At 44.8% G+C, this 26,748-nt stretch overlaps 1 protein-coding gene across 2 annotated transcripts in view; it reads left to right on the top strand.

Moving 5' to 3' along the window:
* Nucleotides 1–20,387, top strand: part of Svopl (SVOP like) — a 75,659-nt gene extending 55,272 nt beyond the window's left edge. For both annotated transcript variants that reach the window (XM_045160920.1, XM_045160919.1), the window contains 2 exons: nucleotides 16,311–16,424; nucleotides 20,324–20,387. In XM_045160920.1, the coding sequence (XP_045016855.1) occupies nucleotides 16,311–16,424; nucleotides 20,324–20,335 (126 nt within the window). In that variant the 3' untranslated portion in view covers nucleotides 20,336–20,387. The remainder of the gene's footprint in view (nucleotides 1–16,310; nucleotides 16,425–20,323) is intronic.
* Nucleotides 20,388–26,748: the final 6,361 nt, after the last annotated feature.

The raw sequence follows: 26,748 nt of genomic DNA, 5'->3' as shown, positions 1-26,748 counted from the left end.
ACGTGTTCCATTCCTGTGGGTCCTAATGCTGACTTAGATCTGTCGCGGGACTTGCAGCTGGATGATCCCAGAAGGGCAACTGAAAAACAGCTGGAAGGAACCAAGAGGCAGAGCCTAAGCCCCTGGAGGCAGAGACAAGCAGGGTTCCGTTAATGCAGCTGTAAGCTTGGTACAGGTTGGAACAAAATCCGGGGGGGCACCTGGCACCAAGTGTGAAGCTTTGGGCTGGAGAGATTGCATAGCGGTTAAGAACGCTTGCCTGTGAAGCCTAAGGACCCAGGTTCGCGGCACATGTGTCTGGAGTTCATTTGCAGTGGCCAGAGGCCCTGCTACGCCCATTCTCTCTGCCTCTTTTATTAAAAAATAAAAATAAATAAAAGAGGGAAGCTTTGCATCAGGAGGAATAAAACAGGCAATTACAGCAACTTAGGTAAGGACATAGGCTCTCCAAGGCCAGACTGCTCATCCTCCACATGGGCCATTCTCTTTTGAACATAGCAAACAGAAATCCTTTTTCTTTTTTCTCAAGGTAGGGTCTCACTCTAGCCCAGGCTGACCTGGCATTCACTATGGAGTCTCAGGGTGGCCTCGAACTCACAGTGACCCTCCAACCTCTACCTCCCGAGTGCTAGGATTAAAGGCGTGCCCCCCACCGTGCCTGTCCAGAAATTCACCTAATCTTCCTGCAGCAAAAGTCATCAAAAAAAGTGAGCAGAGGACTGGAGAGATGGCTTAGTGGTTAAGCACTTGCCTGTGAAGCCCAAGGACCCCAGTTCGAGGCTTGATTCCCCAGGGCCCACGTTAGCCAGATGCACAAGGGGACGCATGCGTCTGGATTTCGTTGGCAGTGGCTGGAGCCCCTGGCGTGCCCATTCTCTCTCTCTCTCTCTCTATCTGCCTCTTTCTCTCTATGCCTGTTGCTCTCAAATAAATAAATAAAAATAAACAAACAAACAAAGAAAAGAAAAGCTTCGTAGCCCAGCTTTCCCTGGGAATAGAGCCGGGAGTCAGGCAGCCACCCGCATCATTCTCCCTGCTGAATCCGAGCCATTTGTACGGGGCTCACTGCTTGGAGGTGGAGCAGGCTTGTGGAGCAAGCAAAAACCCAGCTGGCATCTCTCCTGTGCCAAGGGGTTCTGGTCTGCTTCTCCTCCTGGGTCCAAGGCAGGCTGCCAGCTCTGTAGCTATCGCCCCTCTTCCCCTGCCCCTTATTTGTAACAGAGGATGGATGACAGTCCAGCCCCACAGGCTTGTCCTGATGATTCACATGAGATTAATACATGCAAAGCCTTTTGGCCAATATGTGATATGCACTAAGCATTCGAGAAATGCTACCTAATAATAATGATAGTAACAACTGGGGCCATATGCTGCTCAGATGAATACTTCTTACCAAGAAAAATACTTTGAGGCTGGCATCATGGCTCAGTAGTTAAAGGCACTTGCTTCCAAAACCTGTTGGCTGGGGTTCAATGTCTCCAACACCCACATGAAGCCAGAAACACAAAGTGGCACATGCATCTGGAGTTCATTTGCAGTGGCAAGAGGCCCTAGCATGCCCACATTCTGTCAAATTTAAAAAAAAAATTTTTTAAAGAAAGAACTAATTTTTGTTTTTTTTTTTTTGCCCCCAGATGAACCCTTTTCTGTTCAAGTGAATGATGGCTGTAAACAGCCTACATGAGAAGATATCTGGATCTTGAAAGCTAAATGCATGTGACATCTCAGAACTCAGTCTTTTTACTATTTAATTTATTTAATTAAATTTATTTGCAAGCAGAGAGAGAATGAGAGGGGGGGAAGGAGACAGAAAGAATGGGTGCACCAGGGCCTCCAGCCACTGCAAAGGTACTTCAGATGCATCTGCTTAACATGGGTCCTGGGGAATGGAACCTGGGTCCTTTGGCTTCGCAAGCAAGTGCCTTAACTGTTAAGCCATCTCTCCGGTCCTTTTTTTTTTTTTCTTTATTAATTTGAGAGGGGGCGGGAGGAGAATTGATGTGCCAGGGTCTTCAGCTGCTGCAAACAAATTCCAGATACATGTTCCACTTTATGCATCTGGCTTACTCGGATACTGGGAAATAGAACCTGGGTCCTTAGGCTTTGCAGGCAAGTGCCTTAACCACTAAGCCATCTCTCCAGCCCAAGATTTAATTCACTTCATATTACCGTACACCTATTGATGTAAGATTTGGGGGGTTCTAGGAGGGTCCCCCAGGCATGTGAACCTCAATTTTTGGATCTTTATCTGATTTAGCAAGGAATTGAAAACATAGACTCTGAGAAGGGTAAATAATGAATTACCAGGTTTATTTAGGGGGAATTAAAATCCAGCAGGGAGGCAAGCTGAAAGACTCAAGCCAGAGATGAATTCTCTTTGCCCGGCTGGAAAGGAAGAGGGAGACAAGACACTCTCCATCCGAGAAATCTCTGGGGTAAAAACACATGTGGAAGACAAAGCATAAGAGCCTTCACAGAAGAGACCGGAGAGGAATAGAAAATAGAAGGAAAAAAAAAACATATATATATATATATACACATATACATATATACACATATATATATGCCCGGCGTGGTGGTGCATGCCATTAACCCCAGCGCTCAGGAGGCAGAGGTAGGAGGTAGCTGTGAGTTTGAGGCCATCCTGAGACTGAGGCTACATAGTGAATTCCAGGTTTTCAGGTCATGCTACCGTAAAAAACAAATAAAACAAAAGAGAGAGAGAGAAAAAAAAAAAAAAAAAGGAAAGGAAAGGAAAAAGAAAGAAATAGATGGGCTCAGAGATTAAAGAAAGATCACATGTAACAAAGTGAGAAAGCACCCCAAAACAAGACACATGTAGGGGTCAAACAGGAAAATACCCAGGCAGAAGGAAGTGCTCCCCCTTCCCAACTGGGCTGGGAAGAGGTAGAAAGACTTACACACTAGTGTTCAGGCCTCCACATGCGGTTAGGCCCCTTTGAACCCATCAGGCATCCAATTAGGATGAGCCTTCTTATCAGACGCAGGTGAGGTGGCATCTTTGGGCCTTTGTCCCTGGCTCGATGCCTGTTAAAAGCTATCTTTCTCCTGTTTTCCCTTCACTCTGACATAGCAGTGGTGGCTATTGGGACTACCTCTGTAAAGAGTCACTTAGACATTTTCCTCCTTTGAGGGACCTGGAGAAAGAGGGAGGAAGGGAGGAAAAGGACAAAGAGAGAGAGAGAGAGAGAGAGAGAGAGAGAGAGGGAGAGGGAGGGAGGGAGGGAGAAAGAAAAAAAGAGTATGAATCTTGGAAATAAAAATACTTTAAATCTAGTTAGGTTATGTCAGTTTCCGTACAGTTGGTATGATTGGTGCGTTTGATTCCTTAGCAGGCTTGGATTGGGGGGATGGAAGCGTGGGAAGAGTTGGGTCTACTCCTGGGGTATTTGCCTAGGTTTCTCCTGAGGTGAGCTGCTTCCAGATTTTCATGGGAAGTTGGCTCTCAAACTTTAGGGCTCATTACCAAGCTTACTGGGACAACACTACACCGTGTTATATCTTTGGGCTCCACATGGAGATGCTGACTGTGGGGATGGGGACCAGTCACTTGCACTTCAAAGTGCTCACATGGAATCTGAGACAGCTGGTCTGTGGGCCACTCTGAGGGGCACTGCCCACCCCCCACTGGGAAGTTGGCAACTAGGAGTTAATTTTTCCTTTCACTAACTACTGCTTTTCTTCTTCTCTTCCTCCTCTTCTACCTCCTACTCTTCTGACTTCCTTTCTCCTCTTCTTTTTTTTTTTTTTGGTTTTTCGAGGTAGGGTCTCACTCTAGCCCAGGCTGACCTGGAATTCACTATGGAGTCTCAGGGTGGCCTCGAACTCATGGCAATCCTCCTACCTCTGCCTCCCAAGTGCTGGGATTAAAGGCGTGCACCACCACGCCCGGCTTTTTCTCCTCTTCTTAAAGAAGCTAAAGTAAAATGTTTTCATATTAATTAGTAGTGTATTTATGTGCTTTAATGTCTAAATTTATGTCTAATAAAAACACATCTTTTTGTTTAAAAGAATGAAGTTTATTTCAAAGTAAATGGTAGGGGATTGGTCTGGAGAGACGGCTTAGCGGTTAAACACTTGCCTGTGAAGCCTAAGGACCCTGGTTTGAGGTTTGATTTCCCAGGACCCACGTTAGCCAGACGCACAAGGGAGCTCGTGTGTCTGGAATTTGTTTGCAGTGGCTGGAGGCCCTGGTGCACCCATTCTCTCTCTCTCTCTCTCTATTTGCCTCTTTGTCTGTCACTCTCAAATAAGTAAAAAATAAACAACAAAAAAAATTTTTTTTTAAGGTAGGGGATGGAGAGATGGCTTAGCAGTTAAGGCACTTGCTTGCAAAGTCAAAGGACCCAGGTTTGATTCTCCAGGATCCACCTCAAGCCAGATGCACAAGGTGGTACATGTATCTGGAGTTCATTTGCAGTGGCTGAGGTCCTGGCATGCCCATTTTCTCTCTCTCTCTCTCTCTCTGTTTGTGCCTCTCATTCTCGAATGAGTAAATAAAATATTTTGAAAAATCAAAGTAAAAGGTAAAGAAAACTGAGGGAGCACAGACTCTCAAGGAAGAGGGGATTCCAGAGCTGGAACATCCCAAATGCATCTTTGAAATGGAATGTTTTGAGATGTTTTGTAGTCTAAGGAAAAAAAAAGGGAAAATTTCTTATAAAAGTATTAAAGACATAACCAAAATACAGGAGCCAGTACAAAGCCTCTACCTAGCTACTTCCCCATTTAGTCTGGGAAACTTGCAGAAGTCAGGCACCTTAACCCTGACCAGGTGCCTTAGTGCAGGCTGCTATAATAAAACACCAAGGACTAAGGGCCTTGGGATGCAGTTCAGTTGGTAGAGTGCTTGCCTGGCACCAGCAAAACCCTGGGTTCAATCCCCATCATTGCATTAACTGAGCATATAATCCACCACTCAGGAGGTAGAGACAGAAGGGCCAGAAGTTCAAAGTCATCCTCAGCTACATGGGAAGTAAGTACATGAGACCCTGTCTCAAAAACAAACAATAAAACATAAACAAAGTGACTTATAAACAGTAGTTTTTTTTTTTTTCTCACAGTTCTGGGGACTAGAGGCTCAAGATCACGTGTCTACATAGGTAGGTTGTGGTGAGGATCCTATTCCGGAATTGCAAATGGCCACTTTATCCTTGTATCTTCACACTGAGAAAGGGCTCTCTGTGGCCTGTTTGTATAAGGGCACAATTTCCATTTAGGAGAACTCCATTCTTATGATCTCATTACACCCCAAAGAGCCCTACCTCCAAATATAATAATATCACATCTAAGATTAGGATTTCAACATGGGAATTTTGGAAGGATATACACATTTGGTTCCTGATAGCAGGTATTCCTTGGTTCTGTGATGTTGGTATCTTCTCTGGATGGTCAAGACCTTCCAGCATATGCGTGGTTTTCACCTAGTTTGTGGTGTAGGCCCTCATAGCCTGAGGGGGAGGGGCTGTGGTATGTCAGGTAAGGCTAACACAATTAAGACTGTCACCTTGTGGCCAAATCTGAACATGGTGTCACCTCAAATGAGACAATCTATCATCCAAATCAATAAATATAATGAAGGCACGTAAAAGCAATAAAAAATAATCTTTACAGAAGGTTTTCTAAGCCAGGCGTGGTGATGCATTCCTTTAATCCCAACACTGGGGGGCAGAGATAGGCGGATTGCCATGAGTTCGAGGCCAGTCTGAGACTCCATAGTGAATTCTAGGTCAGCCTGGGCTATAGAGAAACCTTATCTCAAAAACACAAAAACAAACAAACAAACAAACAAACAAACCAGCTTTTATAAAGGATGTGAATGGAAAGGTACATTGATCGTGGTACAGGAGTTTGAAGTTTAGAAGGAATCTCCCAGAATTTGTTTTGAGTTCTGTTCTACCTTTAATAAAGAATTAAGACAGACTCAAGAAGGATACATTATGAGTCATTAAGTTTATGTAAGAGGAAATCACCAAGTGTGGGGTTCATCTAAGGGAGACTGGGATCTAGAAAGGGAGGCTAGAGCAGAGTCATAAACACGTGGGAAGTAGGAAACACACTTCCATGTGGAAAACACTGCATAGCTTATATTATTTCTGTGAAGAAAACTTGAGGTTTTTAGAGAAAGACTAGAGTTGAGCCACAAAGCACGTGGAGGGAGTTCATAAAGATCACTTAAGAGAAACTGAGCTTTAACAGAAAGATTAGGGCTGGAGAGATGGCTTAGTGGCTAAGGAGCTTGCCTGCAAAGCCTAAGGACCCATGTTTGACTCACCAGATCCCACGTTAGCCAGACACACAAAGGTGAGGCAAGTGCAAGGTCACACATGCCCACTAGGTGGTGCAAGCATCTGGAGTTCGATTTTAGTGGCTGAGGCCCTGGTGTGCCAATTCTCCTTCTCTCTCTCTCACACACATCCACACTAAAAAATAATTTTAAAAAAGTTTCAATTAAAAAAGAGAAAGTTTAAAGGTGCAAGCACGGGGAAGTTAGTTCCTATAGCTCACTTAAGAGAAACTGGGGCTTTTGAAGGAGGATTAGCACAGAGCTGCAAACGACTGGGAAGCAGATCTAGGAGCTTGTGCAGGCAGATGCAGGAGGAACCCTCATGGTATCTGCTGAAAGGCCCAAGAATTCAGAAGCTCAGAAATACTATCACGCTCCAAAGGGAGCTTAAGCGGGCCACCTGCATACCTCAAACTCCAGGTTTTACTCTCTGTCAGAAGCAAGTAAAGAATCCCTCTTCTCATTGTATCAGAGCCCACTCCTAATATAAAACTAGGTAAAAAGGGCATGAGATAGCCCTCAGGGATGGGAAATAAATAATAAAGTAAACCACTTATTTAGTTTCTGTAAATAGCCTGCACCATAAGCCTTAATAGCCCACACTGTAAGCCTTAGTAGCCTATACTGTAAGCCTTAGTAACTCGCACCATAGGCTGTAGCAGCCTGCCTCAGACCACCAAGGTCATAGGAGGCTGATACCATACTCTGTTACCCCCACCTAAGGAATTGCACAAGTGCTGACCTCCAAGGTCACAGGAGACTGATACCACACTCTGCTACTCCCACCCAAGGACCTGCGCAAACGCTGACCACCAAGGTCATAGTCATAAGAGAGTGATTGGTCCATGAGGGGCTTGAGCAAAGTAAACTAATTGGCTTAGAAACTGTGGGGTGGCACAAACTGACTGGCTAACACCCTGCAGGGGCTCCTGATATTAAATAATGATTGGTCTAATACACAGGCTTTGTTAGAAACCCTATAAAAACTACCCCATTCCTGCATTCGGGGCTCTGCAGTCCTCTACCCCTGTGCGGTGTACGACTGTGGGCCCCAGCGCGCTTGGAATAAAATCCTCTTGCAGTTTGCATCAAGACCGCTTCTCGTGAGTGAGTGATTTGGGGTGTTGCCTTATCCGGGCAGAGCGTGGGGACCCCCTGCGGGGGTTTTTTCCTATACTGCCATGTGCTTTCCCGTGGAGGGAAGTTAAGAGGGCAAACAGTGAGGCTCAAGGCAAAATGAGAGGGCCGATATCAAAGCAGGGACCAAGAGACTCAGAGGAGAAATGAGTAATGAAGAGGGTTACACTCGCCGTTACCCCGAGTTTAAAGAAGTTTCACAGGTAGCAAAAAAAGTGATGAGCGCACTTGCGTGGTCGATCTGAAGTGTAAGGGAAGTACGCGCATGGTGGACTCGGAGACCAGAGGAGAAATCACACAAGTAATCAAAATGAGAAATTCCTCCAAACTATGAACCAGAGGCCAGCAGAAAAGTTCACATCAAGAAGCAGTGCTCTGCTCTCCCAGCCAGCACAGGATGATGCACACACGTTGAGAGATAGATAGGGGGAGAGAGAGAGAGAGAGAGAGAGAGAGAGAGGGAGGGAGGGAGGGAGGGAAGTGCAGGAGAGCCTGAGCCTTTCTAGTGTCAGATTCAGGTATGCAAGGGGAAGAGCAGATTGGTTTGAGGATTTGGAGGGCAGACCCTAGGGTCAGAACTCCCCCCGCCCCCCACCCCAGCCATTTATTTCGGTAGCGTGCTAGACTGTGGCCAGCAGAGGGTGCTGTAGATCACTCTTCATCAGACACGAGTTTTATTTCCATCCTTGTGCCAGGGTGAGGTGACATCTCCTGGTTCTCGTTGGGCCTCAATCTCTAACTGAAACTGCCTAAAAGAAGCTAGCTTTCTTCCATCCTCCTCCATTCACCCTCAGCAAAACTTACAAACACACCCAGCACAAGGTAGGAGAATCACTGTGAGTTCAAGACCAGCCTGGGGCGGACTACAGGGTGAGTCCCGGGTTAGCCTGGGCTGGAGTGAGTCCTGATCTCAAAACCAAACAACACACACAAACTTTACAAACATTCTTTCTGCCTGACACTTGCGTTGTCACTCAGGGTGTGACAGTTGTCACACTTCCCACTCTTGTCTCTGGAATCTCAAAGTCCACCAGGGGATAGCTGAACCACAGCTCTCATGTCCCTTCCTGCAAACTTCTTCCTAGGTTAAGTCACTTATCCTGTCAGGATCCAGAAGGAAGCTGGGCAGAGAAATAGATCTTCTGGGTTACTAGGTATGTAGGAAGGTTTCTTCTACCAATTTTAGAAATCTTCTTTTTTAAAAAATGTTTTATTGAACCAGGCATGATGGCGCACGCCCTTAATCCCAGCACTCAGGAGGCAGAGGTAGGAGGATCCCTGTGAGTTCGAGGCCACCCTGAGACTACATAGTGAATTCCAGGTCAGCCTGGGCTAAAGTGAGACCCTACCTTGAAAAACCAAAAAAAAAAAAAAAAAAAAAAAAAAAAGAAAGAAAGAAAATTTGAATTTATTTATGAAAGAAAGAGAGAGAGAGAGAGAGAGAGAATAGGTACACCAGGGCCTATAGCCACTACAAAAGAACTCCAGACACATGTGCCACCATATGCAGCTGGCTATGTGGATACTGGGGAGTTGAACCTTGGTCCTTAGGCTTCGCAAGCAAGTGCCTCAAGTGCTAAGCCATCTCTCCAACCCCCAAAATCTTCTCTTTAAATCTTTTTTTTTTTTTTTTTTTTTTTGGTTATTGTTGCTGTTTTTCAAGGTAGAGTCTCCCTCTAGCCCAGCCTGACGTGGAATTTACTATGTAGTCTCAGGGTGGACTTGAACTAACTCACAGTGCTCCTCCTACCTCGGCCTCCCAAGAGCTGGGATTAAAGGATTAAAGGCATGTGGTACCACATCCAGCTAGAAATCTTCTTACAGAGTTTGGCAGTTAGAACACCAAAAAAAAACCAAACCAAAAAAAAACCCAAAAAACAAAAAACAAACAACAACAAAACAACTCACATAGCTGCTAACTATGTTTGAAGAAATAAAATTAAGAATTGAGTCACAGTTGGATATTCAGCTAACATTTATTGAACTCTTACTCTACCTGGCACTGACGTCGTGTTAGGTTTTCGTTACTATAACACAGCAACTGATGATGGGTTCTTAGAAAGAGAAGAGATGGATTCAGCTCAGTTTGGGAAGTTGTAAGGCCAAGGTCAGAAGCCCCCATTCGTTCAGCCTGTGAATGGTGATGGCACCATAACTGGAGTGTGTGCTGGAGGGGAGACCTTGTTACCAGACAGGAAGTGCAGGAGACCTAAAAGGCTGGCCGCCCTCAGTTCCTTCTCAGGCCGGATCCTCAGCTGACCGCGGGGCCTCTCACCAAACCCCACCACTTCACCTGACCTCACCGAGGACCGAGGTCCCAATAAGTGAGGTCTTGGGAACCAAACTGGAGCTGAGCCAATTTCAGTTCTGCTTATTTGTAGCAGTGAGTGAGTCAGAGTGATGTGCTAAAGCTGGCCTGGCCTGGCATGGGAGAGCTATTTAATGTCACATTGTCATTCAACATTAGCCGCCGTGGTAGTGTTAACAACATGGAAGTTGGCAAATGCCATGAGGAATTTTGATTTCTTTTGATAACCCGTTAAACAGTTGGCAGCGCACAGCCCTAAGGTACTTGCCTCAGGACATCTACCTGGGAGCTGGGTGCTTTGTAACCAGGAGAAGAATTTAAGATAATTTCAGTTGTGATTATTTCTTTGGAGGCAATATAACTGCAAGGAAAAGGGGTGACAGGCATTTGAAAATAAGCCTGTCTGGCAAATGACATGGGAGTTGAAACCTAAAGCATGAGAAAATGACAACTGTGTAATAAGAATCTTTCAAATAGGCTGGGCGTGGTGGCGCACGCCTTTAATCCCCGCACTGGGGAGGCAGAGGTAGGAAGATCCCTATGAGTTCGAGGCCATCCGGAGACTACACAGTGAATTCCAGGTCAGCCTCCTGGGCTAGAGTGAGACCCTACCTTGAAAAACAAAACAAACAAGCAAACAAAAAAAGAATCTTTCAAGTAGGATGACAAATGTCTATAGGGCTGTGAGGGTGTGTGTGTGTGTGTGTGTGTGTGTGTGTTCATGCAACACTCCATATGCCTGCCTGTGGCCAGGGTAGAACACTGGGTCCTGCTCCATCATCTGTTCTCTCTCTCTCTTTCTCTCTTTTTATTTTATTTTTTTTTGGTTTTCTGAGGTAGGGTCTCTCTCTAGCTCAGGCTGACCTGGAATTCACAATGTAGTCTCAGGGTGGCCTCGAACTCATGGCGATCCCCCTACCTCTGCCTCCCCAGAGCTGGGATCAAAGGCGTGCGCCACCATGCCTTGCTTAATAATAATTTTATTTATTTATTTGCAAGCAGAGAGAGATGAAGAGAGACAGAGAGAATGGGCATGTCAGGGCCTTTAGCTGCTGCAACAGGGCTCAAGATGCATGTGCCACTTTGTGCAGTTGGCGTATGTGGGTACTGGGGAATTGAACTTTGATTGAGCCTAAACAATCTCTCCAGTCTTATTTTTCTCCTTCCTCCTCTTTCTCTTCTTTTTCCTCTTCCTCCTCCTCTTCTTCCAATGCAACAGTTTTAATATCATCTGGTGTTATTTCTTTTTAATTTAATTTTTATTTTATCTTTTTTTTGTTGTTTGTTTTTTGTTTTTTGAGGTAGGGTCTCACTCTAGCCCAGGCTGACCTGGAATTCACTATGTAGTCTCAGGGTGGCCTTGAACTCACGGCGATCCTCCTACCTCTGCCTCCCAAGTGCTGGGATTAAAGGTGTGCGCCACCACACCTAGCTTTATCTTATTTTTGATTGACAACTTCCATGATTGCAAACAATATCCCATGGCAATTCCCTCTCCCCTTTGAAACTCCACTCTTCATCACACCCCTTCCCTTCTCAATCAGTCTCTCTTTTATTTGGATGTCATCATCTTTTCCTCCTATTATGATGGTCTTGTGTAGGTAGTGACAGGCATTGTGAGGTCATGGATATCCAGGCCATTTTGTGTCTGGAGGAGCACGTTGTAAGGAGTCCTACCCTTCCTTTGGCTCTTACATTCTTTTCGCCACCTCTTCCACAATGGTGTTATTTCTTGTGTGGTAGATTTATGTTGACATTTTTATTTTCTTGGTTTTACAAGGTAGGGTCTCACTCTAGCCCAGGCTGACCTAGAATTCACTATGTGCTCTCAGGCTGGCCTTGAACTCATAACAATTCTCCTACCTCTGCTTTCCAAGTGCTGAGATTAAAGATGTATACCACCACACCTGGCTATGCTGACATTTTTTGTTTGTGGTTTTTATTTATTTATTTATTTATTTATTTATTTATTTATTTATTTATTTATTTGAGAGTGACAGACACAGAGAGAAAGGCAGATAGAGGGAGAGAGAGAGAATGGGCGCGCCAGGGCTTCCAGCCTCTGCAAACGAACTCCAGACGCATGCGCCCCCTTGTGCATCTGGCTAACGTGGGACCTGGGGAACCGAGCCTCGAACCGGGGTCCTTAGGCTTCACAGGCAAGCGGTTAACCGCTAAGCCATCTCTCCAGCCCTGTTTGTGTTTTTGAGGTAAGCTTTCACTGTATAACCTAGGCTGGCCTTGAATTCACCGTGATCCTCCTACTTTAGCCTCCCAAGTGCTGGGATTACAAGTATGACCCACCATGCCAGATTCTGTTCTTTGCATTTAAACACCCTCTGAGTGGGTTTGTGTGTGTGCCAGTCACAGTTATTTATGTATATATGTATATGTCACATACATATGCCATCTATCCATATGCACATGGGCATATTTAGTTTTAGAAACTTCTGCATACCTACCTACACATATGTATATGTCATGGTCACCTACAGTGGCAGATGGACAAACCTCGCCCCCCCACCCAAATATTTTTTATTGGATATTGAGACAAAAGAGGCCACACACACTATAAAAATAGGCAAAGCTTCCTTACATGCAAAACTGAAGTCTCTAGAGAGAAGAGAGTGGGCCTGTTAACAACACCCGAAGTGGCTTGAGAGCAGGCAAAGGATTCTGGTCTGAGTGCTCTGTGAAGCGAGCATTAAGTGGACTCAGACTCCACTTTACCCTATTGATCTGCATGTGTAGGTAGACAGATAGATGATAGATAATAGATTTGCACCAACACACTCGCAGTATAGCTGCAGCTAGGTGCCTTTTCCCACTAATCACCTCTTATCAGAGCACGTCGGTCAACCTCCCTCTTTTCAGTAGGTACATGGGTTGATATTGTCAGTGGCTTTACGAACGAGGGGACGGTGACTTCTCTATACAACATTCCTTTGGCTATGTGCCACCAGTTGAACGCTTTAACACGGAGTGATGGAATTAGTTACATTTGTGTCATCGGGACCAAATGCCTGACAGGAACATCCTAAGGGAGGAAGATGTGGGCTCGCCGGTGCAGAGTCACGCTACGGTCGCTTGGCTTCGTTTGCTGGGGCGGGGTACCTTGAGATATGGTCCCCAAAGACAAACCAGTGGCCTACTTTCTCCAGCTAGGCTCCACCTCCTAAAGTTTCTACCACCTCCCAGTCCTACCAGCTGGGGATCCCAGTGTTCACCACACGACCCTCTGGGGGATATTTCATATTGACTCCGTAAGAGACATTAAGCTTTCATGTTCCAGACACCATGAGGAATAGCCAAGGTTCCAAATTCTTTGACGTTGCATTTCAGTTATATAAGGTGTTGCCTAGGGCTGCTGTTAGGAAGACCTAGAGAACAGGAAGGAGTTCATAATGAGGGCAGTTGGAGGGGGCTTCCAGGAACATGTGGGAAGCCAGGGAGCAACAGAAAGGAACAGAACTTCATAGAAAGTCTACTGGGCAATTTCCAAACAAAGGGGAGTATATTCTTGAAATTATGGTCAATTCCTCTCGTGTTTAATTTATATACCTTTAAGCATAATAGCTTACACCAGATGTAACCCCAGCCTACATCTCAGTTCTCCTTGTTCCCAGTGAACACCATTTTTCCTATATACTTGATTTTATTTTGTTTTTTCCTATTTGAGATTCCAAGTTGAGTGATATCAGGCAGCATTTGTCTTTTTCTTTTTTAATTCAAAGTAGGGCCTTGTAGTAGATCAGGTTGACCTGGAATTCACTGGGTAGTCTCAGGCTGGCCTCAAACTCACAGTGATCCTCCTGCCTCAGCCACCTCGGCCTCCCCCAGGGCTGAGATTAGAGGTGTGCACTGCCACGCCCAGCTACGTTTGTCTTTTTGTGCCTGGTTTATTTCACTCAGGTCTGTCCACACTTTTGCAAATGGTAGATCTCGTTACTAAGGCCACTGCATGTGTCCACAAGGTATCCACTTGTTTTGGATAGATATTTCTACTGCTCATGTCTCCAGTGTGGTTAATAATGCTCAGTGTGCACATGGTAGTTCAGATCTCTGTATGTCTCGATAAAATGTGCATTCACGTCTGTGCATGCGTTGGGAAACAGGAGTCTCAATGTTTCTTTATCGTCACCAAGCCTTCTTCAGTATGGTGGACAATTACTTATATTTTGCCTTAATTTACATTTTATTATTATTAGTAGAGAGCATCTTTCATTTGTTTTTTCCTTTGGATTTTTTCTTAAGTGTCCATCAAGCCTGGTGTGGTGGTTCGTGCCTTCAATGCCAACACTTGGGAGGCTGACGTGGGAGGATCACCATGAGTTCAAAGTCAGTCTTGGCTACAGAGTGAGTTCCGGGTCAGCCTTAGAAAAGGAAAACTTGCTTATCTGAGGAGGATTATCTGTGAGTTCGAGGCCAGCCTGAGACTGCATAGTGAATTCTAGCAGGTCAGCCCTGGGCTAGGGCAAGACCCTACCTCGAAAAACCAAAAAATAAAAGTAAATTTAAAAATTGCTTATCTACTGTGCTATTTTTTCTACATGTTATTAGCCCATCTATCATTGCAGTACAGATCCTTTTACATCGTCTGCCTTTTGGCTAAGCTATCACGTTTCTTTGGCTTACAGTGTTAAAAGCTTATGCGGCCAATGTATCAATTATTTTGACTAAAGTGCTTGTGTTTTGCGTTATGTTTAAATGGTGCTCATCACTTGCCCATCCATGTTTCTAAAAGTACTTATCAAATATTAATAGCTCGAAGCTTTCTCTAGTACTTTCTTTGATCTGTTCACAATGTATTTATGCATAAGGTATGAGGTAAGATCCAGCCTTGAAAACTAACGCAATAGGGTAGAAGCATTGCCCAGCTGTAGAGTTCTGTCTAGCATGTATAAGGTTTCATGACTTGTTTGCAGTCCAGCCGTCATCTTTTCTCAGGTTTTGCTCAAATGATTTAGTATGTCCCTGTTATAGTAAAACCTAAACCAAACTTCCACAGGTACCCAGCTATCTTTTGTGGTTCATTGTTTTATTGGCTATTCTGTCACCAACATTATTAATATACGTGATTTTAATGATGGGAACTTTATGTTCAGTGCCTCCCACAGGCTCCTTGACCACCACATTTTCATGTTTCCTGACTTTTCCTTATGTTACTCTTTCAAATTAACTTTCAAATCTACTTTCTTTCCAAATTGACTGCCAGATCCGACAGGAATTTTCATTTCTATCAGAATTACAGATTGCCATGGTGAAAAGTATTTCTGCCTATATATGTTTTTGTTGTTTATTCATGTGTGTAAGTGTGTGTGTGTGTGTGTATATGTGTGTTACATGTGTGAAGGTCAGGGTGGCTATGCTTTTCTCCTTTGAGACAGTCTCTCTCTTTTTTTAAAAAAAAATATTTTATTTATTTATTTATTTGCGAGGGGGGGAGAGAGAGAGAGAGAGAGAGAGGCAGATAGTGAATGGGCACTCCAGGGCCTCCAGCCACTGCAAACGAACTCCAGACACATGCGCCACCTTGTGCACCTGGCTTACGTGGGTCCTGGGGAATCAAACCTAGGTCCTTTGGCTTTGCAGGCAAGTGTTTTAAGTGTCTTAAGCCATTTCTCCAGCCTGAGACAGGGTCTTGCTGCTGCTGGTAAGCTGCTAGCTGGCCCTTGAGCTTTGGATTCTTCTGGCCTGACTGTAAGCCCAGTGCTTATGAGGCGGACACAGGGGATCCCTGAAGCAAGCTGGCTAGCTAGAATAGCTAACTCTAAATTTCAGTAACAGTACGGGGTCTACTCCAGCCCACTGCCCAGGTGAGTATACCCTGACTCCGAGTTTAGGTGAGACCCTGTGTTAATAAATAAAGTGGAGAGGGGCTGGAGAGATGGCCTAGTGGTTAAGCGCTTGCCTGTGAAGCCTAAGGACCCCGGTTCAAGGCTCGATTCCCCAGGATCCAATTTAGCCAGATGCACAAGGGGGCACACGCATCTGGAGTTTGTTTGTAGTGGCTGGAGGCCCTGGCGCGCCCATTCTCTCTCTCTCTCTCTCTCTGTGACTTTCAAATAAATAAATAAAAATAAACCAAAAAATTAAAAAAATAAATAAAGCGGAGAGTGATCAAGCAGGACACCTGCCATCTACTTCTGGCCTCCACAGGCATGTACACACGTACACACGCGTCTACACACACACACCACATGCCACACGTACACTCAGAAGAGGGGGAAAATCATCTGTCCATTTGGTGGGGAGTATTTCATGCAGTGAGGTTAGGAGCTAAGCAAGGTTGGGAGAATAGGCAGAACTTCCATCTTTCCTACATCTGCTCTAGAGATGCTTGACAAAGGGAAGTCTAAGCTGCCCAGTGCGTATTCATGCCAGTCACCCCAAATGCCAACACCAGCGTGGCCCAGTTAAACCAACGTCAGGAGCGCACAGCTTACAAATCGGCTACGAATGGCCATCGCTCACGGACTGGTGGCCTGGCTCCTTGCACGACGTGGAGGGAAGAGGCGGCTGACGCACAGCGAACCGAGTGCTTCTCTCGACTTGCAGGTGCTCATGAGCGCCTCCGTCCTGGGAGCCCTGTGTCTCTTCTCATCCGTGTGTGTGGTGTGTGCCATCTCCGCGTTGACCCTCCCCGTCGAGACCAAAGGACGGGCCCTGCAGGTAAGGAATGCAAAGGCTCTTAGCTTCACACCACTTTCTGAGCAAAGGGAATGAACTTGTGATGTGGGCATCTTCGGTGTAAGCAGACATGGTAGGTCCCGACAACAATGGTTCCTGGGTCTCCTAGAAATCCTGAGTTTCAAGCCGGGTGTGGTGGCGCACGCCTTTCATCCCAGCACTCGGGAGGCAGAGGTAGGAGGATCGCCGTGAGTTCGAGGCCACCCTGGGACTACATAGTGAATTCCAGGTCAGCCTGGGCCAGAGTGAGACCCTGCCTCCAAAAACCAAACACAAGACAAAAAAAATAAAACCCGAAATCCTGAGTTTTGAGTTTCTAGTCTTTTCCACATATAGCTTTAAGTAACCATGAAAATGAAATAACTACAAATTGAATTCAAGCCTTTTCCTATAAAAGCTGTGCCGTGACTAGCAGACACCAAGGGACCCTTCCCACTTTCCCATCTGGATTTAAGTTTTGCCTCAGAACGAACCATAACCATGGGAGCGGGATGGTTGTGTTGCCATTGGGATCCCATGATCTGTGCACGGGCTGGCTTCCTGTCCCTGGGCCTGTGGGGACGGGGTCAGGCTCCCACGAGGTTCTCGGGCGGCTTGTGCAGGTGGTGCCTGAGGGAAGGCCGACTTCAGGCATCGTGTTCTGCAAGCTTCCTGTTCTGCAAGCTTCCTGGCTGGAGTATGGGCCTAGAGACAACAGGGATTAGATGTACTGTGCTTCCTATGTGCCCAGCCCAACCTGGCTCCAGTTCCACTGTGTAAGACTATGTTGGGAAGAACTGCCAACCCTGTGCCCAGCCACCTGCGGTGATGCTTGCTAGTGCTCTACCAGGCCACCATGGCGCTGTCTAGGGGAGGAGCAATCTCCTGTCTGCCTGCCCTCCGCATGCATGGCGTCACAACCCCAAACTAAAGAGTTCTTCCTTTTTTTTTTTTTTTTTACCTATTTATCTATCAGAGAAATAGGCGGGGCAGGAAGAGAGAGAGAATGGGCATGCCAGTGCCTCCAGCCACTGTGGGTCCTATGTGGGTCCTGGGGAATTGAACCTGGGTCCTTTGGCTTTGCAAGCAAGCGCCCTAACTGCTGAGCCATCTCTCCAGCCCCAAACTAAAGAGTTCTGCAGAGAACTGCTGGCCTTTGAAATTTCCTGGGTGTCTTATTTGTTTGTTTTCAAGGTAGGGTCTCATGCTAACCCAGGCTGACCTGGAACTCACTCTGTAGTCCCAGGTTTGTCTCAAATTCATGGCAATCCTCCTACCTCTGCTGCTGGGATTAAAGGTGTATGCCACCACACCTGCCTTCTTTTTTGTTAAACTTTTCCTCACTTGGTCTACTAAATGTTTTTACACACAGACAAACACATACACACACACACACACACACACACACACACACAAAGATAATGAAGACTGTATTTTGGCTTATGAAATGCATATGGCCTGTGATCTTTCAGATTTCATTGACAGAAGTACTGTTTAATGAAATGACACTGCGCTGTGTTTGGACTCCTGATTTCCCTGGGGGTTCTGGATGAAGGAAGAGGACAGGCTCATTCACACGCATCTGTTGGAGGTCCTCCGGGACCTGGGACTGCAGCTTTCAGTATGGCATACAGAAGCCTTTCTGAGGAAGGAAGGCAGAAGCCGAGGCCAGGAGTATGTAATGAGGGTCTGGAGTTAGTCTCCTTGGAGACCTTTCTATCTTACAGCACAATGTTAATGGAAATTATCTGGGTCTGCCTCTATGCAGTTTGTTCCAAGGGGTTATTTGCCTCATATCAGACCTTTCCTGAAAGTTCAAGTACAGCTGTGGTGTATTTATTCCAGCATGAGGACAGAGAATACCTCTTCAGTATAGCACTTTGGACTGTTGCCTATCCTGTCAAGGTGGCTGCCCTACAAATTCTCCTTGACCTTTTAGAAATGTGATGGCTTTAATTGTCATGTTTTTTTTTTCTAACTTTTTATTTATTTGTTTGTTTACTTTAGAGAGAGAAAGAGAGAAAGAGAATTGGCATGCCAGGACCTCACTCCAGATGCTTATGTACCCTAGTGAGCATGTGCCAGCTTGCGCTTGCCTCACCGTTGTGTGTCTGGCTTATGTGGGATCTGGAGAGTCAAAAATGGGTCCTTAGGCTTCACAGGCAAGCACCTTAAGCACCAAGCCATCTCTCCATCCCTCATCTGTTTTTTTTTTTAAAAATAATTATTTAGTTACTTTGCAGGGAGAGAGAGAGAAAGAGAGAGAGTGGTGTGCCAGGGCCTCCAGCCACTGCAAATAAACTCCAGACGCGTGTGCCCCCTTGTGCATTGGCTAACATGGGTCCTGGGCAATCGAACCTGGGTCCTTTGGCTTTGCAGGCAAGTGCCTTAACTGCTAAACCATCCCTTAAGCCCCCTCATCTGTTGTGATATGAACTAAATGCATGGAATTAAAATACGCAAAACATTGCATTGTGGCCAGCAGCCATGCACTATGATCAGCAGACACTGCATATAGATTTATCATCACAAGCATGCATGCATGCATGCGTGTGTGCCTCCGTCAGGTGTGGTGGCACACAGTAAAAATCCTGGCCCTCAGAAGGCTGAGGTAGGAGATGATGAGTTGGAGGCTAGCCTGGTCTACATAGGTGAGATGCTATTTCAGGAGGACAGTGAATACTCTGAGAGACAAGGTATGCCAAGTTGCAGAGGAGAGCCTTTGCTAGCTCCTGCATGTTATGGTTATACAGGATTGACACCTCAAAGTCCAGGGCTAACGGGGCAGTGTGGGTCATCTGATGTCTTCCTGTCCTAAGCAAAGCTTGTTGGCGCTTCTTAGGAGGACATGTGTCCGTGTAGACAAGGGGAATAGTGGACGCTTGTCTTGAAGCTGTAGCTTCTCAACAAGACTGCAGAGTCATGATACTTTAATGACTCAGTGTGGCTTGACCTCATTCCCCTGTCGCGGTAAATGGTAAACTGCAGACAAATGTTCTTGCTGTTTTCTCTAAATACATAAAAAAAAAAAAGGTACTATGGACTAAAGAAAAAAAAAATCTAGTTTCTGATGTTTTTTCCCCCTAGCTCAAGGTACTATGCATCTAAAATCACAAACTTGATCACTTATCATGTAATTGCATGCTTAGGGCCTGGTTTAAGCTCCTTCCCTGGAAAGGGGACCCATCATTGAATGCTTAGAGTCAGAGACTGAATTAGGTAACTCACGTGCTTGCGTGCGCTGCGTATGTTTATGTGAGTGTGCACGTAGGCCAGAGGCCGACAGGATCTCTCACTGAACCCGCAGCTGGTTCGAGTCCCGGTTCGAGTCCCGGCACCCTCCTCTGTCTGCCTCCTCAGTGCTGGATTAACAGGTGCACATCACCGTGCCCAGCTTTTACGTGGGTACTAGGGATTTGAACTCTGCTCTCGCACTTGAGCAGCCAGTGACTTACCGGCTGAGCCATCTCCCCAGGATCCTGTGCATGCTTCCTTAGAACCTTCAGAAGATTCTCACATCATTTACACAAGCGGGTAAAATAAGGTACATGGAAGTTGAGTTCCTTGTAGAACACACTAGTGCTTAAATCACCCTGAACATTAACAGGCCATGTCTTATAAGCACTGTATTATGCTAATCTGCTCCAAGTTGTTACTATTTTGAGACAGGCTCTTGTTATGTGGGCCATGCTGTTTTGTTGTTGATTTGAAGCAGTCTCGTGCTAGCCCAGGCTGACCTGGAACTCACTCTGTAGCCCAGGCTGGCCTCGAACTCTCAGTGATTCTCTTACCTCAGCCTCCTGAGTGCTGGGATTGAAAGCGTGCCTGGTGAGGAGATTGCTTTTTAAGTCCATTACTGATCTATTGAATCATTTCTCTCTCTTTCTCTCTTTTTTTCCTAGCAAATAAAATGAAGACCCACAACACTATGGCTACCTAGAGGAGGACATGCATCTTATCTTCCAGCATTATGACATGTTTTTTTAAAAACTTGGCTTGATTTCTGTATATGATGAGCCAATTAATAAACTTAGTATGCATTTTAAAAAGCAGGGCACATGTGAGAATGCAGCTGGGTAGCTGTATATTGATTTCTACCTGGGGCAACATTATATGAAAACTTTTTTAAAAAGTATTTTATTTTTACTTATTTATTTGAGAGAAGAAAGGAGAAAGAGAGAGACAGGCAGAGAGAGAGAGAGAGAGAAAGAATGGGCATGCCAGGACTTCTAGCTACTTCAAATGAACTCTAGATGCATGTGCTACCTTGAGCATCTGGCTTATGTAGGTCTTGGGGAACCTGGGTCCTTTGGTTTTGCAGGTAAGTGCCTTAACTGCTAAGCCATCTTTCCAGCCCTGAAAACTTTTTTTTTTTTTTCCCCCTGAGGTCCTGGTCTCACTCTGACCTGGAATTAACTGTGTAGTCTCATGGTGGCCTTGAACTCACGGCGATCCTCCTACCTCTGCCTCCCGGGTGCTGGGATTAAAGGCATGCGCCACCATACTCGGCTATGAAAACCTTATAAAGTATATTTTAAGGTTGGATTGGGGGATGAGAGATGAGGGAAACGTGGCTTTTTTACCTTGACATCAACAAATACTTAATCTTAGACAAAACACCTATTTGGAATTTTCCCATGAGGTCTGCAGCTAAATGACTGAAATTTTGTAACTAGGGCAAGAACACAGCTGACGTCATTGTCTTTCAAGACCACTAAAATGGCCATACTTACTTAAGTCAGAATCTCTGTACCTTAATAAGCAACTATCTATCCATAAAGCATAGTTATATTTGTTTGTTTTATATATAGCTACCAAAAAACTGGGCATAAACCATTTTTTTTTTCTATATACTATTTCTACTCTTAATTCACTTTTTTTCTGCTGTAATTTCCTTATTTTATGGGGGCGGAGGGAAATCTTTGATTTTCATGACGTGAGAACATGACATTTGTGCACCATATATAACTACTTACATGCTGGTTGCAGAGACTGATGCATGTTTGCCATAGCTGTGCAGTGTGTTCTAGAGACGTGCTGTGGGCGGGTAGCTCTGGCTCTTTTATGGGATTTCTTTTTGCTATTCAGACATGTTAGAGGCTCACGAAAGGGGTGGACTCCCTGGTTGCCTCCCCAAACATTTTTTTTTAAATTTTTTTGTTTATTTATTTGAGAGCAACAGACAGAGAGAGAGAGAGAGAGAACGGGTGCGCCAGGGCCTCCAGCCACTGCAAATGAACTCCAGATGCGTGCGCCCCCTTGTGCATCTGGCTAACATGGGTCCTGGAGAATCGAGCCTCGAACCGGGGTCCTTAGGCTTCACAGGCAAGCGCTTAACCGCTAAGCCATCTCTCCAGCCCTCCCCCAACATTTTATAGTGGAAAAAGAATTCAGCTACAGCCATCATGAACCACACTACAAATGGCTCAATATTGGAAATTGCTTTTCTCTAAAGGCCCAGGGTTCCTGCTGGATAACAAAGCCTCCAGGTGTTCCAGTCCCTTTTAAAATATTTTTATATTTATTTATTTATTTGAGAGAGGGAAAGAGGGGGGTAGAGAGAGAATGGGCACACCAGGGCTTCCAGCCACTGCAAACAAACTCCAGATGCATGCGCCACCTTGTGCATCTGGCTTATGTGGGTCCTGGGGAATCAAACCGAGGTCCTTTGGTTTTGCAGGCAAGCGCCTTAACCACTAAGCCATCTCTCCAGCCTTCAAGTGTCTTATATAAAATGCTACAATATTTATATACAGCCTCTGCATATCCTCCCGCATGCCTTATGTCACCTCTAGAATATAATGGCTAATATGATATAGATGCTGTGTGTGAGGTGACAAAGAAGTCTATATGTTTAGGACAAATGTGATTTTTTTTTTGATCTGTATTTGATTAACTCTTGGATGTGGAACCTATGGACGTGAAAAGCCAAGTGTCTTATGAAGGCTTTGTGAACCACCTATGGGCTTTTTTCACAGGCCCTAAACATTCCCAGCTTTCAAGCTGCACAAAACCGATCTCATAATACAAACAACCATCACAAAGGTTCTAAAATTTTGGACCACATATAGTTGATGCAAAGACATCTTGGCTACATGTGTAGGGTTACCACAAATAGAAAATCCTCAAGCTGAAGTTACCAGGAACAGTGTATAGATCTAAGGCTAGCGACGATTGGAAACCGATCAAGCAACAACAAGCTGGTGCTCAAGCGCTTATTTCCCTGAGGGATTCAGAACTCTCGCTAACTCTGAAGGGCTCCAGGCATACAGAACTTTTACAGTGCTTTCTGTTTTGTTGTTTGTTTTTGAAGTACAGTTTGACTCTATCCCTAGCTGACCTGGAACTCACTCTGTAGCCCCAGGCTGGCCTCGAACTCACGGTGATCCTCCTACTTCTGCCTCCAGAGGGCTGGGTTTAAAGGTGTGCACCACCACGCCTGGTTTTTTGGAACTCTTACAATACTTTCTAGCATCATCAAGCACCCAGGCTTCTGAGATGATACCAAATTAGTCTACATCAAACTCTGACCCTTATTTTCTTTTTTATTGCAAGACCCCTACAGCCTCCCTGGCCCTCAACTATTTTATTTTTTAATATTTTTGTTCATTTATTTATTTATTTATTTGAGAGCAACAAATACAGAGAGAAAGAGGGAGAGAGAGAGAGAGAATGGAGAATGGGCGTGCCAGGGCCTCCAGGCATTGCTAACAAACTCCAAATGCATGCACCCCCTTGTGCATCTGTCTAACATGGGTGCTGGGGAATCGAGTCTCAAACCAGGGTCCTTAGGCTTGGCAGGCAAGTGCTTAACCACTAAGCCATCTCCCCAGCCCTCACCATAATTTTAATTGAATATTGAATTGGACAAATCCTTGATAACATAAGGAGACTAATTAGCTTATTTAGCATATTAGCCAGTAGTAGAAACAAACTGTAAGTCACCATGAGAACTTTTTATATTGGTTTCACAGGTCACAAAAAGACTGAGCCAATGCAATATAGAGGTAATAAATGAATAATCAATGAAATACAGAAGTAATAAAAGCTTCTTGAGGTATTGAATAAAAATGGGACAGTTAAGGCACTTGCCTGCGAAGCCTAAGGACCCAGGTTTGATTTTCTAGTACCCACGAAAGCCAGATCAAGGTGGCATATGCGTCTGGAGTTCATTTGCAATAGGTAGAGACCATGGTGTGCCCATTCTCCCTCTCTATCCGCCTCTTTCTCTCTCTCAAGTAAGTAAGTAAATAAATAAAAATTTTAAAACATAATAAAACTGTAATAGAAATAGGATCTGTCTGAATCTAATAGTTTTATGTAGAAAAGAGAGTCAGACTTCCTTAAGGCCACTTAAACCCTAGTCCAAAATAGTAAAAAAAAAAGAATCCTTCTGAAATACAAATTGCTGTCCTTAGACTTTGTATCTTAGACTTTGCATTAAAATACACTGCCATTAGTACATCCTTAAAAGACGAGATTAGATAGCCAGCATCCCACTGAAGTCTGGTGCCCAGAACTTCATAACTTTCCTCGGGGAAAGGAGACTCCTCAGGTCAGTATACTCTCCTCCCAATTCTCATACCCGAAGGGTGAGAAGTGCTTAACTCTGGTTATATTCTGTCATTTCCTCCATAACAGCAGGGCTTTAGGGATTTGAAATAGAAAAATAGCTAGCTATATTTTCCAGCTCACTTTCATAGGGTTAAAGGTGTAAGAATTAGGGCATAGAAATCATATTCCTGGGCTGGAGAGATTGCTTAGTGATTGGTTAAGGCACTTTCCTACAGACCCAAAGGACCCAAGTTTGATTCCCCAGGACTCACATAAGCCAGATGTGCAAGGTGGCGCATGCATCTGGAATTTATCTGCAGTGGCTAGAGGCCTTGGGATGCCCATTCTCCCTCCCTCTCTCTCTCTCAAATAAATAATATTAAAAAAAAAAATATTCCAGCCAGGTGTGGTAGTGCACGTCTTTAATCCCAGTGCTAATGGAAGATCCCATTTTGAAAAAAACAAAAAGAAAAAATATATATTCCAAACTTTAGGGTAGGGAGATAGCTCAATGGTTAAGTGTACTTGCTTGCAAAGCCTGTTGGTCTGAGTTGAATTCCCAGAACCCACATAAAACCAGATGCAAGCATCTGACATTTGCAACAGCAAGAGACCCTGGAGTGTGTGTGTGTGTGTGTAGGCACACATATACATGCGCACACACACAAATAAATAAAATAAATTTAAAAAATATATGTGTTCCAAACTTTATAGGTAAACTTAACAAAAGCTTTCAAAGTGACTTGTAGAAGCCATCGGTTTGTGTCTTCCTTCCTCCCACAATAGATTTTACAAGTGCAGCTTTATTTTTTTTCTTTTTGAGGTAGGGTCTCACTCTAGCCTAGGCTGACCTGGAACTCACTATGTAGTCTTAAGGTCTCAGGGTGGCCTTATAGCTTATATATATATATATATCCTCCTGTCTCTGACTCTAAGTGTTGGATTTAAGGTGTGCCCCACCATGCCTGGCAAGTGCAACTATTTTCAAAAATATATTTTTAAAATGTATTTATTTGAAAGACAGAGAGAGAGAGAGAGAGAGAGAGAGAGAGAGAGAGAGAGGAGGGAGGGAGGGAGGGAGGGAGGGCGTTAGGGCCTCCAGCCACTGGAAATGAACTCCAGATGCATGTGCCACCTTATGCATCTGGCTTATGTGGGTCCTGGAAAGTTGAACCTGGGTCCTTTGGCTTCACAGGGAAGCACCTTAACCACTGAGCCTTCTCTCCAGCCCAAGTGCAACTTTTTGTCTCCTTCTTCCAAGGAGAAAGATATTGAAAATATTTTCTTTTCCATCTGCTTGCCATTTTTTCTTGATTACGAAATACATGTCAAAATTTAAATTTTAATTCCTTACATGCAAGGGAAGAGAGAGAGAGAGAGAGAGAGAATAAGAATGGATGTGATATGATGGAGAATGTTATTTCAAAGGGGAAAGTGTGGGGGTGGGGGAGGGAGGGAATTACCATGGGATATTTTTTTATAATCATGGAAAATGCTAATAAAAATTAAAAATAAAAGGGCTGGAGAGATGGCTTAGTGGTTAAGCGCTTGCCTGTGAAGCTTGAGGACCCTGGTTCGAGGCTCGATTCCCCAGGACCCACGTTAGCCATATGCACAAGGGGGCGCATGCGTCTGGAGTTTGTTTGCAGTGGCTGGAGGCCTTGGCGCACCCATTCTCTCTCTGTCTGTCTATTTGCCTCTCTCTCTCTCTCTGTCACTCTCAAATAAATAAATAAAAATGAACAAAAAAAATTTTTTTTTTAATTAAAAAAAAAAAAGAGAATGATGGATGTGCCCAGGCTTCTTGCTACTAAAAACTCCAGATGCATGCACCACTTTGTGCATCTGGCTTTATGTGGTGTTGCAGTTACTTTCTTATTGCTGACACCCAGCACCCAGCTAAAAGCGGCTTGTGAGAGGAAATGATTTATTTTGGCTTACAGACTTGAGAGGAAACTCCATGATGCCAAAAGAAAATGTGGCATAAGTGGAGGCTGGACATCAGCTCCTAGACATCAGGTGGACAGCAGCAACAGGAGAATGAAGCAAACACTGACAAGGGGAAGCTGGCTCCTCTCAGCCCACCCCCAACAATACACCTCCTCCAACAAGGCTCCAATTCCCAAATTGCCATCAGCTGGAGACCTAGTATCAGAACACATGAGTTTATGTGGGACACCTAATCAAAGCCATCATAGTCTGTCCCTGGCTTCCATGAACTGATGACTATATGTGATGTAAAATGCAATGCATTCAGTTCAACTTTAAAGATCTCTATAGTTTTTGTCAATTCCACTACTAACTATTCCCATAGTTCCAGGTCTCATAACCATTAGCTGTAAAATAATAATAACAAGAATGGCACAGAATAAACATTCACACTGCAAAAGATGGCATTGGGCATAGAAAAGAAATATGGAAGCAATACAAGATCTAAAACAAACAGGGCAAATAATCCAGTTCCATAGCTTCAAGTCTGACATCTCCAACCAGTGGCAAAGTCTGGAGTTCCAATTTTGCCCCTCCAGCTAGGCTGCTCACAGCCTGGGGTACAATGAATTCCAAGTCAGCAGCTCTTCCTGGTGGCCATATCACAGTTCTAGCATTTCACTGGGTCTCCCCTGCAACCCATGGTTCCTTCTCATGGCTCCACCGGGTCTCCATGCAGGTAATCCAAGAAGCCTGCTTCACACTGTCCACGGCCAGCTCCAAAAACCAAAACCATATTGCAAATTCAATGACCCTCTCTTTCCTACATTTGTTATACTCCATC

Source organism: Jaculus jaculus, chromosome 10 (genome assembly GCF_020740685.1).
Source record: "Jaculus jaculus isolate mJacJac1 chromosome 10, mJacJac1.mat.Y.cur, whole genome shotgun sequence".
NCBI classification, from domain to species: domain Eukaryota; kingdom Metazoa; phylum Chordata; class Mammalia; order Rodentia; family Dipodidae; genus Jaculus; species Jaculus jaculus.
The sequence above is the reverse complement of the archived record's forward strand: the minus strand, read 5'-3'. Positions and strand labels throughout refer to the sequence as shown.